Source organism: Trachemys scripta, chromosome 2 (genome assembly GCF_013100865.1).
Source record: "Trachemys scripta elegans isolate TJP31775 chromosome 2, CAS_Tse_1.0, whole genome shotgun sequence".
NCBI lineage: Eukaryota > Metazoa > Chordata > Testudines > Emydidae > Trachemys > Trachemys scripta.
The window spans coordinates 254,357,654-254,379,430 of record NC_048299.1 but is presented as its reverse complement, the minus strand read 5'-3'; the positions used below and the strand labels follow the sequence as shown (position 1 = coordinate 254,379,430).

The 21,777-nt window shown below is 40.7% G+C and overlaps 1 protein-coding gene across 1 annotated transcript in view; it reads left to right on the top strand.

The window, feature by feature from the left end:
• The window catches only part of CSMD3 (CUB and Sushi multiple domains 3), a 1,107,808-nt gene that overhangs the window by 875,321 nt on the left and 210,710 nt on the right, over positions 1-21,777 (top strand). The window contains exon 32 of the mRNA XM_034759587.1: positions 18,573-18,689. Within this exon, the coding sequence (XP_034615478.1) occupies positions 18,573-18,689 (117 nt within the window). The remainder of the gene's footprint in view (positions 1-18,572; positions 18,690-21,777) is intronic.

The window sequence follows — 21,777 nt, the reverse complement described above, 5'->3', positions numbered from 1 at the left end:
ACTTTGGAAGAGACTCTGACGGGAAGCATTCCCCAGAGCATTCTTCTAGAGAACCTCTGCCAGGTTCGTCAAGGCCGACCCCTTAAGTTTCTCTGCAAAGACATCTAACTGAAGACTCCGTTCTGTTACTGACAACACTGGAGGCAGCCACAGCCACTTCCTGTACCACTGGGGACACCAGTACCGAAAAGTTGAGTAACCTTTCGGTACTGGTGTCCCCAGTGTTACAGGAAGTGTTTCAGCTAGTACCGGTGACTACTGTTCTTACACCAGCTCTGAAAGACCATGTAGTACTGATGCCTTCTCTGCATCTGGTATCTAAGAGGCCAGTTCATTCCAGGGGCAAACCACTGTTAATATCCCCAGATTTGCCACCCCCAGACTCAGCTTATCTCTCTCCTGTCCACATGGAATCTGCTCCACCGTCATTGCAGTACTTGGAGACATCTTCAGTTTCGGAGCTGGGGTCTTTTGTGTCCCATGCCACATGGGACGCATATCCTCCATCAGAGCCTTTGGGTCCATGTGTGTCACAGTACTTCCAGCAGTGGGCACATCTCCAGTGGCCTGTGCAAGTATGGGCCCCACCTTTAATATGTCAGTGGCATTTTTAGACATCGTGGAGTATCCCTCCCCCTGCTAGGACCTCCCGTCACCTATCTGATTTGGCTTCCACTGAGATCATCAGCACTGCAGAACACATCCTCTGATGCCCAGGACTGATACGGTCCAGCTGGAAGTTACTCAGACAGCTCCTCTACTGCAAGAGATAGACCATTCATTTCCTCAGCATCCAAGTGCATCTTATTCTTCACCACCAAGTGAGGCTATAGGGAGGGTGAGCAATTCATTGCAACAAGCAGATACAAGGCTTACTGAGAACTGCTTAAAGGAGTGGCCTTGACATTAAAAAGTAAGGAGGAAGATGTCCACAAGAAATTCCGTGAGCTAGTGGACATGTTATCTTCAGTAGGGCCCTACAAATTGGGGCTACTGTTTTAATTAAGCAATTTTGGAGCTGATCAAAATACTCTGGAAGATCCCTTCTTCCCTCCCTCTACAGTGAAAAGGTCAGAGAGGACATATTATGCCCCTTCTAAGGGTTTCAAACACCTCTATGGTCACCCTCCTTGGAGTAGCTAATGAGAGCGAAAGTCAGTGACCCCACGTTTCTTCACTAAAAAATAAGGAATCAAAGACACAGGACTTACTTGATCATAAGCTTTATTCAGCAAGAGGGCTGCAACTTAGAATTGCCAACCAATAAGCTCTTCAAAGTTGCTATGACTTCACTTTATGGGAAAACATCATGAAGTTTAAAGACAGGCTACTGGAGGACTCCTGGCAGAAGTTTGATCTGGTAGAGGAGGGCAAGCTGGTGGCAAGTACAGCTCTCCAGGACAGCTTTGATGTGGCAGACTCAACAGCTTGATCCACGGTGTTTGCCATATTTATGAGATGTTAATGGTTGAAGTCTTCTGGTCTCCCTCTTAAGTATAGCAGACCATGCAAGATCTGCCCTTTGAAGGTCCCTCTCTCTGTTTTTGAACATACAGAAGATAGGCTACATAGCCTAAAGGATTCCAGGACAACACTGTAGCGCAGTTCCGGCTCCTACAGGTTCATGGGTATCAGAGCTTTATACCTCTGCCTCAAGACCTGCTGAGAAAATGGGGCAGGAAGTATAGGAAGTGACCATCTCCCCCAACTCCTCTGTAATAGCAGGTTCCCCTCAGCCAGCAGCCCAGTCTAACCATGTATTTTGACAGTTTTGTCTAGGGCAATATACCAGTTCCTACATGCCTATCTGTACCTACCCATAATCATCTATCCCAGTGGTTCTCACCGAGGGGTGAGTGAGTCAGGGGGTGTTGGTGGAGTTCCCTCCCTGGACCCTGCTGTGCGGAGCTGGCTCAAGCCCCGCCAAAGCCAGGGCATTTCTGCCTCAGTCAAAGTTCCAAGTGCTCCAGGTCCTGGTCTAAAAGCACATCCTGTTACCACAGTGGACATTTGTCTCAATCTCTTGGGGCACATAGCAGCATGTACCTACATAGCACAGCATGCCAGACTATGCCTCAGGAGGCTTCAGGGATGATTAGCATGATTAATACATTCTAGGACTGGAAAGGACCTCGAGAGGTCATCGAGTCCAGTCCCCTGCCCGCATGAAGGACCAAATACTGTCTAGACCATCCCTGATAGACATTTATCTAACCTACTCTTAAATATCTCCAGAGATGGAGATTCCACAACCTCCCTAGGCAATTTATTCCAGTGTTTAACCAGCCTAACAGTTAGGAACTTTTTCCTAATGTCCAACCTAGACCTCCCTTGCTGCAGTTTAAACCCATTGCTTCTGGTTCTATCCTTAGAGGCTAAGGTGAACAAGTTTTCTCCCTCCTCCTTATGACACCTTTTAGATACCTGAAAACTGCTATCATGTCCCCTCTCAGTCTTCTCTTTTCCAAACTAAACAAACCCAATTCTTTCAGCCTTCCTTCATAGGTCATGTTCTCAAGACCTTTAATGATTCTTGTTGCTCTTCTCTGGACTCTCTCCAATTTCTCCACATCTTTCTTGAAATGCGGTGCCCAGAACTGGACACAATACTCCAGCTGAGGCCTAACCAGAGCAGAAGAATGACTTCTCATGTCTTGCTCACAACATACCTGTTAATACATCCCAGAATCATGTTTCCTTTTTTTGCAACAGCATCACACTGTTGACTCATATTTAGCTTGTGGTCCACTATAACCCCTAGATACTCCTTCCTAGACAGTCTCTTCCCATTCTGTATGTGTGAAACTGATTTTTTCTTCCTAAGTGGAGCACTTTGCATTTGTCTTTGTTAAACATCATCCTGTTTAACTCAGAGCATTTCTCCAATTTATCCAGATCATTTTGAATTATGACCCTGTTCTCCAAAGCAGTTGCAATCCCTCCCAGTTTGGTATCATCCGCAAACTTAATAAGCATACTTTCTATGCCAATATCTAAGTTGTTAATGAAGATAGTGAACAGAGCCGGTCCCAAAACAGACCCCTGCGGAACCCCACTTGTTATGCCTTTCCAGCAGGATTGGGAACCATTAACAACAACTCTCTGAGTACGATTATCCAGCCAGTTATGCACCCACCTTATAGTAGCCCCATCTAAATTGTATTTGCCTAGTTTATCTATAAGAATATCATGCGAGACCGTATCAAATGCCTTACTAAAGTCTAGGTATACCACATCCACAGCTTCTCCCTTATCCATAAGACTCATTATCCTATCAAAGAAAGCTATCAGATTGGTTTGACACGATTTGGTCTTTACAAATCCATGCTGGCTATTCCCTATCACCTTACCACCTTCCAAGTGTTTGCAGATGATTTCCTTAATTACTTGCTCCATTATCTTCCCTGGCATAGAAGTTAAACTAACTAGTCTGTAGTTTCCTGGGTTGTTTTTATTTCCCTTTTTATAGATGGGCACTATATTTGCCCTTTTCCAGTCTTCTGGAATCTCTCCTGTCTCCCATGATTTTCCAAAGATAATGACTAATGTGTGCTCCCAGTCAGCATCATCTAGACAGAGTGGTTCATGTACCAAAGGTAATTTTGTTCTCTCTCAGAAAGTTTGAACAGGATTTCACTTTGTTTCCCTGCAAACAACTCTTATGTTGGTCATGAAAGTCCCTAGGTTGGGTGGCACACATGGGTACCCTGCAAACTCAAGATTTGTGGTCTTCGCAGACTCTGAGGTCTCATATAAACTTTGGGGAGCTACATGCTGTCTGCCTAGCCTGTTCAGCCACATATTGTGGGAAAAAAATCTGTTAGTGCTAACAAACACCACAGCAACTATATTCTATGTAAACAGAGAAGGAGAGGCACTGTCTCATAACTGTTCCAGGGGGCTATTCTGTATGGGAGTTCTGCATAATCAAGTCTATTCACCTCAAAGCTGCTTATATTGCAGGAGAGCAAAACACATTGGCAGATCACCTGTGCAGGTCTTTTTTTTCCTAATGGACACTACATCTTGACATGGCCAAGACTATCTTCCAGTTGTGCGGGAGTCCCCAAGTGGACCTATTAACAACAAAGGCTAACAGAAAATGTCATAAGTTCTGCTCCCAGGGATGTCATAGCCTGGGTTCATTGATGGTTGCTTTCCTGCTATCATAAAAAAACTCCCTGCTGTATGCCTTTCCTCCAATACTCTTACTGCCCAGAGTCTTGTTCAAGACCAACCAGGACAATGCATGCCTCATACTAGTACCAACATGGCCTCGGCAACATTGATTCTCAACCCTACTAACGTTGTCATTGAGTCTTCCTCTGACTCTCCCATTGGATCCAGACATGATTTCTCAGGACCATTTATGTCTGCTCCACCCCAACCTGCAAGCATTCCACTTGACAGCATGCATGCTTCATGGCTAACATCACTGAAAAGGGCTTCCTCAAAAGTTGTTCAGGAAGTGCTTCTGAATAGCAGAAAGCCTTTAACTAGGCTTACTTACCTAGCCAAATAAAAAAGGTTTTCTCTCTGGTCTCACCAAAAATGTGTGTCTCCAGTGAAAGCTTCCATTAACCACGTTTTGCACAATCTGTTGCACCTAAAACATCAAGGTTTGACAGTTCTATTAAAGTATATTTAGCAGCTATTTCAGCTTTCTACCCTTCAGTAGATAATAAATCGCTTTTTTCCAACCCTATAACGATCACATTTCTAAAAGGGTTAGACAGGTTATAGCCACAGGTGCAAGAACACGTTTCCCCCTGTTTCAACCTGGTGCTAGCAAACTTAATGGGACTTCCCTTTGAACCTCTTGCTCCCTTCTCCACCTCTCCATGAAAATGACATTTCTGATTGTGATAACCAGTGAGGGCTTGATTTTCAGCCTGATTTTAACTTGACTCACATTTATTTTTAACACTCAATTATTTATGGGTGCAATATATGCCATTTTCTTGTCTACCTTATTATGCCTGACTATCAGATAACATCTAAACACTACAAACTACAATTGCTGGGGGGTAGTTGACACTACCCTCAACTATGTAGGTATGGAAATTGTGATTGTGGAAAAGTAGACTGGCTTTAAAAAAATGTTTAAGCTTTGAGAATAAATTTAGGATCATGGCAGTTTTCTTTTGTGCTGCATGAATAAGTAAATCAATTTTAAAAAGTCTTTGGGGCCTCTATTTTAAACATTTATAAAACATATATATTTAAAGAACTTTAGTGGGCTATTTTATTTGAACAGAACTAAACAGCCTAGGTCCTGTACTTCCGCATCACATGGAAGAGAGATAAATATCCACAATGGTTGCAATTAATTATAAAAAAAATAGGCACTCTGAATGTCTCAGGGAAATGAAGTACTCTAATTTGCTAAGAAATCTTGGGAAAAGTGATTGCATAATTTAGTATTAATCTATTTTAGATTTTGCAACTGAATTTGATCGATGATCAACTAAATTCTTACAGACTGTGGCAACGTTCCACGAAACGTGTTTTCACATGCAGAAGGCGATGTGTAAGTGAACGGTTCCTCCAATGTATTGGAAGTAAACAACATTGTGTATTCTCCCAATTTCTTCTTCCAACTATTTTCCTGGAACAAATGCCTTCAGCTGTGGCCCTACTTGTTAACTGATCCTCTATTTAGGTCCAAATAACCTATATTGATGGGGATTTGAGTGACAGCGTACTGAGTCAGCTCCTGACTCAGAACCCGTGTCACACTCACGTATTTCATCCAGTTACCCCTATATGAAGCCTGAAGATTTCAATTAACCAAAACATTTCAATCCTCAGAAAACTAAACTGTGTGCCACAGGCAAAGAACAGGAGAGACCAAGGTGCCACTAGTGCCTGGGGATTTCTGCAATAAAAAGGACATGAGATAAACCCAGATGATCCCATCAGGCAAGCCATGTTCCACATTGCAGAGGAAAGCAACCTCATCTCCCCTGCCCCACACACCACAGGCTTTCTGCTAATCTGACCTTGAATAAAATTCCTTCTCAACCCCAAATGTGGCAATCAGCATGGGAGTAAGACTCACCTGTCAGACAACTAGAATGGATTATCTGTACCATTTCAGAACACTGGTCCCACCTTACCTGGTATTCCATCTCCAGATGTGGCCAATCCCTGATTTGTCAGAAGAAGAGGGTAAAAAAACAGATTACATCTATTCAATTGTGCATTATGAAAAAAAAAATCCTTCCTGACCCCTTTGGGTGACAGGTTAAAGCTCTTAAACACGACATTTGATTTTCTATAGTAGAGCACACTAAGTCCTTCAAGAGCACATGCTGCTATATCAGGTGTTATTGGAACTTGACCCTTCATGACAATGGAATGCTGGGAGATGTAGTGCCAGAGAGATCAGGAGGCCAAGTGGCTTAATGTGACTAGGCATGGATTACATAAACCGTTGCTACTGCCTCAGAAAGGGAGAGCTCAGGTTTCACCTTAACCTGAAGAAGGGTTCTCTGCTAAGAAAGGTAGGGAAACAGTGAGCCCAGAAAGGGGATTGATGGACAAGCCTGACAGGAAACAGGACTTAGAAGGACTCCAGGGATGAGGAAGATAGAAAGAGACCTGAGTCAGTATAGCACGGTGTGAGATAGAGGCCACACGGTGTGGTCTTTATTTAGGGGACTCAGGCTAAAGGCCTCCATCAAGGTGGGGGAAGCGAAGAAGTTCCTCCTTTAAAACCTGCAGCACCAGGGTAAAGAATCATTGAATTTGTGAAGAAAAAGACTATTGATTAAACCCAGAAAGAGAGAGGAATACTCCTACTGAAGTCCAGGGAAGAAAGTCATAGCCCAGGAAGGGCAAATGAACCATTTATCCCCAGGCAGGTGAGCTTGCACCAACAGGCTGATTGTGTTTTGTTTTGTTTTTTTGTTTTTTTTTTCTATTTGGTTGATAGCTGGGGGGAGAAGGGAGAGATGCGCATGAGCTTGTTGCAGCAAGCAGTGTGATCTGTTTCTTCCATTTACCATTGGTATTACTGACAACAATGAATACTGGTTGTTGTGGGTCACTGTTATATGGCACACAGATTTCTGTGACACATTGTGACATATGCAAAGCTGTATGGCTGCACATTTTACACAATAATCTGCCATGAAACAAGCAGCATGAATGAGTAATCAATATATAAATTACTGGAATTCATAACTATTGAATGGATAAAAGGCCTCAATGGATTTTAACTTTGCTCGTGGTCCCAGTGCTTTTGTTTTTTGATGTGCTCACAGGTGTCAGTCCAAGTGACAGAAAAATAAATGGGCAATATAAAAATATAATGTGTTATTTTAAAGAGATTCTTTACCTGGACAACCAGAGCCATTCAGTTTAGTTATCCATTTTCTGGAAAGAAAGACAAATCCTTGGCTCTCTCTTGTGATTCTGATATTAATGTAACATGTTTTTAAAGCTAATCAAATTAAGTTTGTATCCCTTTTTACACCCTGTAGGTGTTAAATATCCACTCCAACTAACTTAACAGAAGATACACATATTTCACCAGTAGTCATGTGTATGGGGAAAAAGAAAACAATAGCAGATAAAACTAAACAAGAAGGTTTATCCTAATAATAACTAATTACAGGACATGGAGCTTCTCATATCCATTCTTGTTACATCTAGATGCTCTTATCTTTGATATGTAAAACTTTTCAACATTTATTTACCCCTCAGACCTTTGAGTCAAGGTCCTCACAGGGGCCACACAGAAATTACAGGACCAACCGTGTGTTTCTTCAGAATTCCCACACTGGAGCAAAGTAAAACCCATCCTTCCATGACAGTAAATCAATAGCTTTTTGATGGCCAATTCTGCCACCAGCCAAACTTTTTATTCTAAATTTTGCACCCATCAATATACAAGGAGTCATCCTGTGGAGTTACAGGACCTGATTTTGATCTAACAGCATTTTACATGAGTTTAACTTCACTGATTTCAATTGAGTTATTTCTGATTTACATGAGATCTGAATCAGGCTAATAAGGGTAATTCCTATTAATTGTTTTAGGACCAAAGAAACAGGCACACTCAGTCTTCACATGCCAGGAGGATAATAGGTTTTTATTTGTTTATTTATTTTGAGTTTTTTAGTTTTGGAACAAAATGTTGGAAAAACAGTAAAACATGGAAATTTTCATGTATATCTAAGGATCTGAAATCACGTTACTAATATTAATGAATCAAGTTTCCCATCAGAAGCAACCTCAGCAGCTGGGAACAGACAAATAGAGAGGGAGGAAGCCCTGGATAGGGGGTGGAGAGCCTGAAGGAAGGCAGAGTTGGTTGCTGCTGCTAGTGTAACCCACACACCTCCTGGGTGTGGCGTTCAGTCCCATCTAGTGGTACCGAGAACGCCTCGAGAGAGAGGTAAATGAGTCTGCTCTACAGTCTTAACTAACAACCAGTTGGCTTTTGGCTCATGCTGTAGAGGCTCATGCACTAAACTCCAGAGGTCCCCGTTTTGACCCCACCCATCAATGACCGGGGACTGTCGGCGTTACATTAGTACTGCTCCCTTTCCCTCCAGAAGTAAGAGGGGGAGCTGACTGAGGCTTGTAAATATGTAAATAGTGCTGCTAGAACACTATAATAAAGTACAGTGGCAATGAAGGTGGCCTGGAGTGAATATGGTTTGTATCTAAAGTGAGAGAGGCTCACAGGGGACCGCTCTGTGACAATGAGGTTAGATTAGATAATCTGGTGGTCCCTTCTGGCCTTAACTGTATGGAACTATAGTATTGTTTGCTCCCAAAACATATTCATTACTGTATTGATAGCTCAAGAAGGTTATATGGCCAGGGTTTTCATGTAGTTGTATACATAAACTGTCCCCTCAGATGTTCAGAAGCTTTTTGCATATTCTATAGTCCCTAGCAGGGATTATCCTGAGATAATATAGAAAGGTTGGACTTTGATACAATGAAGAATCACTGGCTTCAAGAGAAATATAGAATGCCAGAGCATGTAACTGTTAGTTGGAAGCCGTTTACACTGGGCATGAAGGAGGTGGGTAACATGGAAAGATATCAAGCAAAGGTGGTTTTGGTTTCTTTCTTTCTTTCTTTCTTTCTTTCTTTCTTTCTTTCTTTCTTTCTTTCTTTCTTAATGACTTTCAATATATCAGTTTATTATTGTTTGTTGAGAAGGCTGAAAATATTATCTTCATTAGTAGGGAGCTGGCACTTTGCAGACAACACAATTGAGAAGTTGGTAGGACAAGTCAGCATCTCAGAATGGTTTCTTGCTTTTAGATATCTTTTTGTTTTGTTGTGAGTGATTATAGGAAATGTGTGAGATTGCATAAGAGTTTTCATTCCCTCCATCCCCTCCATTATGGGTTATATTTGTATTTGTGGTTAGAGAAGGAACTGGAGTGGTGTTGGTCCACATCACCCTTTATACCCTCAGTTTGGAGCAAGAAGACAACAACTGTGTATATGTGGACCAACAGACACTGCTAGTAAAAATCTCCAGATTCAGGTGCATGGTGCACATGTGAACCCCCATTTGGAATGCAGGTAAGGCCTACACATCTCTGGGGTGAAAGATGGTGACCACAACACTGGTTGACTGAAAGAAGGGAAAGGAGGGCGCTTCACCATCACGGCTACCACACTCACTGTGTCTCCTGGGATCCTGGACCTTCTTTATCCTATCCTGAGAGATGTCCTGGTGAGAGTAAGCCAGAGAAAGGGAGCCAAATGACACTGCCTCCTCCACTGCCTTTGGCTAAATCCCAAACACCACCTGGGATATGAGACTTTGTCTCTCCCACCCTCCTCCCAATGCGTCCTTTTTCCTTCCCTACCTTATTTCTTATTTCTTCTCTTTCCCATCGCTCTACTTTTGTCTAATAAGAGTGTGGCTCAGCTGTCCAAGACTGTCTTCTGTGACATGCAGCTAAAAGCAATGCCCTAAACAGTCTGGGCAAAATTCCCAGATTTATCTAATAAGAATGAAAGTGTGTCCCCTGTTACAGTACAGCTCAGCATAGAAACACAAGTGTTTTGTTTGTTTGGTTGGTTTTTTGTTTTGTTTTACTTTCTGGCCTTCAATGATGTAGACTAGATTGTGGGAGAGGCACATTTTAAATATCACTCCAGAACAAAAACAGTCATTCCTTCCCAGAGGTCATTAAATAGAGAATAGATTGTAATGAGGGAAATGCACTATGATCACTAACGTGATTATGTTCAGGTGATTGGGCTTTCTAAGTATTTTGAAATTTGGAATGCTTGATTTCTATCATTTGATCTTGCGGAAAATTGGAAAAATTACATTAAAAAATCATATACTGATAGGGATGTCAATTAATCACAGTTAACCCATGTGATTAACTCAAAATAAATTAATCTGTGTTTTTTTAACTAGTGTTAATTGCACACCTCTGGAGACAGGACTGGGCAGCGGCCTGCACCATTCCCTCCCTACTGGACAGGGCCGGCCATAGGGGTGGAGTGGGATGGCCACCATCCAGGGTGCTGTGCTCTGGGGGGCACCGCTGTGTGCCTCTGGGGCAGGGGTGCCCCTCCTCCCACCACCCTGCTCCACTGCTGATCCTGCCTCCTCTCCCGCCCATTGTCAAGCTGCTTGGGACCAGGAGCCTGCCTCCTTGTCTGCTAAACAGAATGGGGGCACGGGGAACAGATGAGCTGCTGTTGGGGTGTCCTCCTTCCCCCGGGGGAGCCTGTTTGCTGCTGCTGGTGGTTTAGGAGTGAGTGCTGCCGACAGCAGCTGCTGCTGGCTGCAAAAGTGTTCAGGCTCCTGAGTATTCTGCTTAAATAGACAATTTTCCCACAGCGCGTGCGCGTGTGCACACACACACACACACACACACACACTCTTCCTCCGTCTCACACACACACACACTTCTCTCCAACATGCACACGTGCCCACACTCACACACACTTCCCTTGCAACACATGCACTCTCTCACACAAAACCAAAATCTGAAATGGAGCCCCTGGTGAGCTAGGAGTGGCCAGAGAACCAGGCACCAGGAGTCGCAGCAGCATTGCAGAAGTAAGGGTACGTTGTAATTAAAATCAATATATTTGAAAATGTAAAAAACATCCAAAATAGTTAAATGAATGGTATTCTACTAGTGTTTAACAGTGCAATTAAAACTGTGATTAACACAACTATTTTTAAACTCACAATTAATCACATTTAAGTTTTTTAATTGTTTGACAGCCCTACATATTGATCATTAACAAGTCTTTATAAGGAAGATTGCTTACTTTATATTTCTTACTTCCTACCTCAGAACTGTTTGAGAGGTGCTTGCCAACCTCACACTTTTCTATAAGCCTTTATACAGCAATATTCATCTCCAAGTTATCCTCCAGTAGCTAATGTATAGGTAATTTGGTAATAATGGGAATTAGAAGGTGAAAATATGATTATTTTATCTTTTTCATCTGTTGAGTTTTCCTTTGCATGAGAAATTGTTCATTTCTTACATGAGTATAAATGCTACCATACTTGCTCTTTTTTGATAGTAAAAAAAAAAAAAAATCTAAAAACATTCAAACCCCTCAAAATTAGGATATCTGCAACAAAAATCCTTTTTATTAATTTATATATCTCAACTTTTGTCTAAATATGAGGCCTACATTTTCTTTAATATATTGCTAAGTATAACCTTTTATTACCCTGCCTCAAACTGGGGGTCGGGACTCCTTGGGGGGTCGTGAAATTATTACATGGGGGGGTCGCGAGCTGTCAGCCTCCACTCCAAGCCCTGTTTTGCCTCCAACATTTATAATGGTGTTAAATATATATATAAAAAAATAATTTATAAGGTGGGGGGTCACACTCAGAGGCTTCCTATGTGAAAGGGGTCTCCAGTACAAAAGTTTGAGAATCACTCACCTAGACCATACAGAGTCACATGGAAGAAACCTTTCCATCAAAATGGTTTTTGCTACTCTATACTGTCATCAGATATGCTCTTAGGAAAGCAATACATTTTAAAACAGAACATTATGATATTAAAATTAAATCATAAGCATGGAAGACTAAAGCAGATAAACTGATTTAATTTACATAGTAATTCAACAAGTTGTTTTCGGATTAGATGACAACTGTATCAGGTAGTGAAGAGGGCAGCAACAAAGAAACCCATTTAGTAGACTTGGATTGAATTAAAAACGTTGGGTTTTTTAAGGTGCCAGTGGGACACAAGGAGAATATTAATGTATTATCTTCAAATTTATTTATAGTCCTGAAATAGTTTCATGAATACATTAATTTTGATCATATAGTTTTAATTTAATGTGATATTACTCAAGTAGCTGTCCAATCATTGTCTCGCTGTCTTTGACAGAATAAATGAGGTGATCTTGGCAAATGGAAATATTATTCTGGCCATACAGATAAATAACACAGGTAAACAATACACTGACACAGGCATAATATGAACAAAGTACATACAGGACCCCAAAGTGACATGGAAAAAACAAAAACAAGATTACCTACCTTCTCTCTCTATTGTTTAACTGTAGCATTTAAGTGTCTTACAAAAGTATAATGTTATCAAGAAATTTATCTCTTCAATTTAATCATATAAAGTCGGCATCTAAAGAGTCCTCAGATATCAATTACTTTTCTACACTAGATTGGGTTTAACCAGTGACCTATTAGTAAACAAATCATTACCACTTTAGGATTCTCCTGAGTCATCTGGTCTTTCTTCTTAGCAGTGTTTATGAAATATTACTTTTTATTAATTACTATTGTTGTTATTATTAATTATTAATGTATTATATTTGCAGTTGTTTAATCAAATATATCTGCATGACATAAAGCTGTCTTACACCATCCAGTGGGAAATGCTGCTTAAAAGTGGATGGCACAATATGGTGCTTATATTCTGTAATTAGAATGAAATAATATTAGATCTCTTGCTAAAGATATTAGAAAGTAAGTAATTTCCATGCAATACTAGGAACTAAAAAGTATCAGTTTCAAGAGGAAAAACAAAAATTCAAGTGAAAAAAAAATCAGTTCTTAGGAAGAACTCTACTCTGTTTTGTGCCTGTGTATTTGTTCTTCACAGCTCTTAATCATGGTAAGTTATGGACATAACGTAGAGCATTGGTGGACAACCTATGGCCCATGGGCCACACGCGGCCCATCAGGGTAATCCACTGGCAGGCCGCAAGACAGTTTGTTTATATTGACAGTCTGCAGGCACGGCCTCCCGCAGCTCCCAGTGGCTGTGGTTCGCCATTCCCAGCCAATCTGAGCTGCGGTAGTGACGGTCAGCACGTCCCTGCAGCCTGCTGCTTCCCGCAGCTCTCATTGGCCAGGAACAGTGAACCGTGGCCACTGGGAGCTGCGGGGGGCCGTTCCTGTGGACGGTCAATGTTAGCAAAATGTTCGCAATCAGATTACCTTGATGGGCCACAGGTTGCCCACTAGTGAGGTAGAGCATGATAGAAAAGCCACAGGTAGAGAAGAAGTGCAAGGTGGATGCTCTGCAATCATATCAGCCAACTCCCTCAGCACCCTCAGATGCATTAGATCTGGACCCATGGACTTGTGCATGTCCAGCTTTTCTAAAAAGTCCTTAACCTGTTCTTTCATCACTGAGGGCTGCTCACCTCCTCCACATACTTCAGCTTTTTCCACATCATCTGTCACTAGGTTGCCTACCCCATTCAGTAAGGGTCCCACACTTTCCCTGACCTTCTTCTTGTTGCTAACATGCCTGTAGAAACCCTTCTTTTTACCCTTCACATCCCTGCTAGCTTCAACTCCAATTGTGCTTTAGCCTTCCGATTACGCCCCTGCATGCTCGAGCAATATTTTTGTACTCCTCCCTAGTCATCTGTCCAAGGATATACAACTCTCAATTCCCCATTAGGTTACTTGACTAGATACAAATATCACTAATTTATGAGATGCAAATTACTGTCAAATGAATTCAAAAGATATATGACATACTTGCAGTAAATTTGACTTTAAAATCCTTGAAATAATTCATATTTTAAAAGAAAGGTTATTTGAATGAGAAATATTACACTTTGTTACCTATTAGGGACAGTTCTGTAGACAGAGAAACACTTTCTTTATTTGAATATCTGTAATAACAGAACTGGCTATCAACAAGTTTAGGCTTGAAATTAGACAAAGGTTTCTAACCATCAGAAGAGTGAAGTTGTGGAACAGTCTTCCAAGGGGAGCAAAAAACCTGAAAGTTTTCAAGATTGAGCTTGATAAGTTTATGGAGGGGATGATATGATGAGATTGCCTGCACTGGTATGTGGCCCATCTGTGTCTGCTAGTTGCAAATATCCTCAACGGCTGGAGATGGAACACTAGATGGGGAGGGCTCTGAGTTGCTACAGTGAATTTTTTCCCAGGTGTCTGATTGATGGATGACGTTGTGCAGTCTATATGGTTTTATAAATAAGTCAATATAATATAACTGAGATAGTTTTAGAGAAAATACGGTAATAAGTGAATGTAACGTAACTGAGATATGCCTCATGCAAAAGGTCTCTTGTAAGGTATCATTACAAAGCTTATAATCTACTGAGTATGATCATATGATTTGTATAAATGTACCACTCTTGTATCTAAAACTAGAAATATAAAATGTAACTCTGAGGGCCTATTGTAATTGTGTAAAGCGTGGACCATTAATGATGGTTTGGAATCTTGATGACTCCCATTGTCTGCAGATGGCTGTATTTACCTGTGAATCTTCCTGTATATGTGTGTGCTGGCAAGTGAGTAATGAAGTCTTGCAGTGACATGTGATCATGTCACCTGAACTGGAATCCATCTTTAACCTGGTGCTTTTCCAGTGAGGGGGGGTGGAAAACCAGAGAGACAAAGAGTTCCCACCTTATGCAAAAGATATATAAAGGGGGGAAGAGAACAGAGAGGGGGAGGAGCCATCATGAAGAATCCCCTAGCTACCACCTGAGCTGCAACAAGAGCTGTACCAGGGGAAAGAATTGTGCCCAGGCCTGGAAGATGTCCAGTCTGAGAAAAACTTACTGAAGCATCTCTGAGGGTGAGATTATCTGTATTCAGTTTGATTAGGCATAGATTTGCGCATTTTATTTTGCTTGGTGACTTACTTTGTTCTGTCTGTTACTACTTTGAACCACTTAAATCCTACTGTCTGTATTTAATAAAATCACTTTCTATTTAGTAATTCACTCAGAGTATGTATTAATACCTGGGGGAGCAAACAACTGTGCATATCTCTCTATCAGTGTTATAGAGGGCGAACAATTTATGAGTTTGCCCTGCATAAGCTTTATGCAGGGTAAAACGGATTTATCTGGGTTTAGACCCCATTGGGAGTTGGGCATCTGAGTGCTAAAGACAAGCACACTACTGTGAGCTGTTTTCAGGTAAACTTGCAGCTTTGGAACGAGTGATTCAGACCCTGGGTCTGTGGCTGGAGTCAGACGGGAGTGTCTGGCTCAGCAAGACAGGGTGCTGGAGTCCTGAGCTGGCAGGGAAAACAGAAGCAGGGGTAGTCTTTGCACATCGGGTGGCAGCTCCCAAGGGGGTTTCTGTGATCCAACCCATCACAGCAAATATCCTCAACGGCTGGAGATGGAACACTAGATGGGGAGGGCTCTGAGTTGCTACAGTGAATTTTTTCCCAGGTGTCTGATTGATGGGTCTTGCTGACATGCTCAGGGGCTAACTGATCATCATATTTGGGGTTGGGAAGGAATTTTCCCTCAGGTCAGATTGGCAGAGACCCCATGGGGAGGGTGGGGTTCGCCTTACTCTAAATCAGTGGCTCTCAACCTTTCCAGATTACTGTACCCCTTTCAGGGGTCTGATTTGTCTTATGTACAAATTTCACCTCACATAAAAACTGCTTGATTACAAAATCAGACATAGAAATACAAAAGTGTCACAGCACACTATTACTGAAAAATTGCCTACTTTCTCATTTTTACCATATAATTAGAAAACAAGTCAATTGGGATATAAATATTGTACTTACTTTTCAGTGTATAATATATAGAGCAGTATAAACAAGTCAGAGTTTGTATCAAATTTTAGTTTGTACTGACTTTGCTAGTGATTTTTATGTATGCTGTTGTAAAACTAGGCAAATATCTATGTGAGTTGATGTACCCCGTGGAAGACCTGTGCAAACCCCCAGGGGTACATGTACCCCTGGTTGAAAATCACTGCTCTAAAGCATGGGGCCTGGGTTACTTGCTGGTTTGAACAGGAGTAAATGGTGGATTTTCTGTAATTTGAAGTCTTTAAATCACAGTTGGAGGACTTCACTAATTCTGCCGGACATTATGGGTCTATTACAGGAGTGGGTGAGTGAGGTTTTGTGGCCTGCCACGTGCAGGAAGTCAGATTAGATTATCACAATGGTCCCTCCTGCCCTTAAAGTTTATGAATCTATGAGTAAACTGCAGTAACGAGGCTAGTGCTATGTTAAAGAACCATTATAGTTAATTTGTTATAGTCTGTTATTCTTTCGTATCATGGGGTGAGACAGAATAAAGCAGCCCCGGGCGCCCTAGCACACTCCCTGTCCAGACTGGCAAGGCACGTAGAGCGCTTTGACTCCGCAGCTACAGTGCTGCTGGTACTCCACCTTGGCGAGTGGAATAATGTTTGCTGCGCCCCCGCTGGAGCGCCTTGACACCAGTGTGAATGAGGTGTTGCGTTACTGCGCTGTGATCAGCCTCCGGAAACATCCCATAATCCCCTTAAGTCAAGTGGCCACTCTTGTCATTGTTGTGAAATCGGCGGCAGGAATGCGGAAATGCCTTTTCAAAGCTCCATTTCGGAGAAGCCGGCTGCTTATCAGCTCAAGAAAAAGCAAATATTTACTGTGTGCTTTGAGTGAGTGAGAGAGAGGTGGGGGTCTGAACTTACAAGACAGCATGCTGACACACTCTCAGCACCCCAAAACCCACTGTCTCTCCCCCCCCACATATACACAACACACTCCCTGTCACACTCCACCCCTGCCCCCATTTGAAAAGCACGTTGCGGTCACTTGCATGCTGGGATAGCTACCCACAATGCACTGCTCCCAATGCCACTGCAAGTGCCACAAATGTGGCCATGCCAGTGCGCTTAAAGCTGTCAGTGTGGACAGACTGCAGCGCTTTCCCTACTGCGCTCTATGAAGACGGATTTAACTCACATCAGCAAGTGTAGCCATGCCCTTAGGCTGCCATGTTCTGCAACTCTGGATGAACTTCAGACGAATCCAAGTTAGGGACAATTTACTAAAAAAACCACAGTATAGATCATGGAGGCATGAATGATTACAGAGTTCACTATTACGGGGTGAATTCTCATCCTTAAAATTGTGTGAGAACTAAGCTTAGAATAATTTAAAATAAACTAGTGAGAGCTAAACTAATAATTTTTTAGGAATGGAAGTGGGAATAATACATTCATACACATTTATTTTGAATGATGAATTTTGTTCTGCACCTCATATTTAATTTTATGGAAGAAAAAGAATTAGACACTTTGAAAAGAAAGGGTCATGGAAGTAAGGATTTGTTGTTCTTAAATGTCAGAGTGCAAAAGAGATTACTATGCTCTGACAACCTACCACAAAAATAAATAGCATTAGTATTTTCAATATTTGGTAAACTCTACCTTAAAAAGGCACATATTAAGTATTTTGCAGAGTCATTAGAAGTTTCTTTTAAGGAAAAGATGCAATGGTTTAAGTGTACAATCCCATTAGACTAGTTTAAAGTGGGTTTTATTTTGTACATATATAAGAAGCAAGCCCTAGTTAAACTGCTTGAAATATACATAGGGCATTACTTCATAGTGGATTTTTATTGTTTTATATAATTGCTTCTGAAACTCTGTTTACATAGCATTTGGAGAATTTATGTCTGACTTGACAAATATGAATTACATATATTAAATGAAAACTTGTATTGCCAGTTTTAGAAATCTACAAACATAAGTTGATTAGCTTGTTGTTAATGTGTTTAAATATTAATGTTATTAGCGAGATATATTTGGAAACAAGGGGCCAGCCTTTCAACTAATGTAAATCAGTGTAGCTCCCTGCAGTCAATATCAAGTCAAGTCTCAACTTGACTACTTGATAAATAATTTGAATTGTTCTATACTTTGTTTTTGCATTGTGGGATTATTGGAATAAATGCTCACTGATGTAAAGACTACATAAACTGCCCCTTTAAGAGATTGTCAAATATCTGAGAAATGAATAATAGCATTCAATGGAATGAATAAGAGCATGCTGCATATACAGAAGATTGTTATCTTAAGACTGTTGATAAGTGATATAGAAACAAAATGATTCAAACAGCAGACAGCTCTCAATACAACTGACATATAAAGGAGTTGAAGGCACTCATCATCCAGGTGTGGGCTTATAATACACAAATTAAATCTAGTGTAAACATTAGGATAATTTACTGCAGTACATTATAACAGCATGCAGCAAATTAAATGAGTGTTAGACACGTTTAAGTTGATCACCCTTTGAATGTTACATAATTCAATACTATACATTTGTACTTTCTAGCACCATGTGGGAGCCGGTCGACAGGCTCTGAAGGCACGGTATTATCACCAAATTACCCAAAAAACTACAGCGTTGGTCACAACTGTGTTTACTCTATTGCTGTTCCCAAGGAGTTTGGTAAGTAGGATGTCTCATTTTGTAATTGTTTCTTTCATACTTGTAATTACTTCTGCACTATTTATCTCTTTGGAAGGATTTTGTAATTATTTATGTGTTGAAAATATATACAGTGCACTTAAAATAAACTATTGTAAACTGCTAGTGCTGGTTAGAGTTTTGACAATCAGTAATTTTCTGTCATGCATTCTGATCTGTAGTTCATTTATTCATACATATATGGGTCACAATATTTGTAAAAATAACATCTTTTCGAAAATATTAGTGATTTATTTTTAATCCATTATAAATGCTGATGTAATATAGATATGTTATTCTCAAAATAATGGGCCAAATTTAGCACTTATGCAAGTTAGTATGACTCTTTGGTAGTGATTTTGTGTTGAACCTCAAGGACATGCAGCACAGAACTGACAGCGCAAGATGGTGGGGGGAGGGTTATGGTGTCATTAAGCACTATTGAACCTCCCAATCCTGGGCAGCTCTGTAGTCCCAGGTGTAATATAGGCACTTATGGGGCCCTGTCTGATTACAGCAGCCTATCTCTACCTGCCTCTCAGTTGCAGCACTGCCCAGACTCTCTGCAGTACTGTGCCCAGCATCCCCACCCCCAACATGACCCCGTGTGAGGGTTTGTGAAGAGGTCCACAGTGGGCAACCTTACAGCTATCTTCTGCAGTTTCTACACCAGAGGAATCCTCCAGAAGCTGGATCCAGGCCTTTTAGTGCCTCTTTAAATCACCCAGGGCCTGTACATGACATAAAGTGGCTGCAGAGAGAGTGAGGATTTCAGCCTTTAACTTTATTGGAGTTGGTCACATGAAAGATTGATTTTGCAGTGTCTGATAACCAAAGAGTTAACATACAGGATGGAAAGCTTCTGGTATACCACACTATTGAAAAGAAAGATCAGTGGAAAGATTGGTTAGGAGGTAGAGAGATAAAATATGATACAGAAATATAACTAAAGTTTGGTAGACATTATATACTTACTTCAGTAAAACTACTTCGCTCAGGGATGTGATGAATCCACCCCTTTGTAGACAGCACTACGTCAGCGTGAGAGCTCCTACTGCTGACATAGCTACAGCCTCCATGGATGTAGAGTTATTAAACTGACAGAAGAACTCTCCCCTGTTGGCTTAGAGCTTCTTTCTCCCAACGTGCTACCATAAGAGTAAGGAAATGATTTCACTGTGTGAAAGATAGAATGACAGTTTGTGCAAAACAAAAGGGAAGCTAAATGACAGAATATTGTATCGAGGTTCTACCAAACACAACATTATGTCCAGTCATTGAACTGGGGACTAGATATCTCAGACTATTATTGATTTCTGAGTCATTAGATCAAATTTGGGCAAGGCTGCTAGTGACTGAAATTATCATCACATTCTGATTTGATGTCTAATTAGTAGTTAGTCGAAGTTCCAAATCAAATTCCTTGCAAACAGTTCCTGCAAATCTCAACAGACACCCAGTTTTGAAGAAGCAAAGAGAAGCAACTGCCTTTCTCCCATTAGCTGTGTATCCTGCTATATCAGGTTTTCGGGGAAATGGCAGAAAATGAGTGTCCTTATTGTTCATTCTTTCCAAATAAATAGAGAAGAGGAGTAAAGAGCTGTAGGATGGATAAATATAACAAATATTCCCTCAAAATATTTATAGTCTTGGCTTTATGCTTATGTCATACTGTTCAGTCAACACCAATTCCATCTTAACTTTCTCCAGTCCCATGGTATTGAAAGCATGTAGAATCTACAGTACTACCATAAGACTCTATTTCCTAAGGCATGCTGTAACAATAGGTATATGCTTTAAATTTTCAATAGAAGACAGTGGCATTTTATGTGTAACCATTTCAAGGATGTGTTCAAATAGGGAAGGGCTTAAAATAGAAGATGAGATAATAATGAAATTCTTTAATAGTATGTCATGTATTTTGTAGTTCCCTAGATGAAGAGTTGGAGGTTATTTAAACACTTTATCAAAACAGTTTCTACCTGCATTAAGATAAGAAGAAAATGGGCTGTGAGAAAGGAGGAGCGAGTGGTGTTTGGTTAATTGTAGAGATAAAAGGAGTTTCTCAGTTGTAACAATTTGTTTCTCATTACTATTTTTTTTAAATGATTTTTGTACCAGAAAAAATCCTATATTTTTGTCTTGTGAATTTATCATAATCAGGAGGAATAGCAGCATATTGAGGTGGGTATTTTAAGAAAGTCTGAAGAATAAGTTGTACAAATAATAATAATACATAATTAATTATCAGTAATAATAATCAAGTGTAATACGCTATTGAGCTTCTAAATAGGAAGCAGTAAAAAACAAATGTGATTTTTGGTTATCCAAAATATGATCTGGCATTTAATTATGTTCCATATTGAATTGATACAATTACCTGTGCAATGATTATAGGTTGATATATAATGTGGTGTTTCCATTTAATGTTGTTTACCATGACTAAACAATGCAGGGAAATTATTTATCTTAACTTTTAAATGTCATGATTTTCTGGTTTGTCTCTCAAACTTAGGTTTATCTAGAATAAACATACTTTTGTGTGTGCTATAGGGGGTACTATTATAGTATAGAAATTATGGACTATACTAAAAATACACCCTACTGCAGTCTATAGTGTCTTTATTAAAGTTTCTCCATGTTTATAAGAGAATTCTAGTAGCAGAAAAAATAATACAGTGAATAAAAAAAACTAGCAGCTGGAGCACGGATGGTACTTTGGCCCCATTACAGGGTTTCTAGCTGCCTTAGAATATTTTGAAGACCTCAGCCTTTGGAAAAAGTGGGTTTACTCCAAAAGACTTGGGTTGGGGAGAGAATATCATGCTACTGTCTGAAGACAACTGAGACAGAAGGGGGATGCAATATACTGAATACTCTACAGGATTTCTGAAAGTAAAAGTTAGAGCTTCTTAAGAAAAAAAGATGTATGAGTGTGAAGGGAGTTGGGATTGAGTGAATGTAGAGACTGAAGGGGACTGGACTAGATGACCTCTCAAGGTCCTTCCAGTCCTACAATTCTATGACTCTGTAGGTGGCCTGCTCTAAGGATGGAATTGTTGCCTGTGGG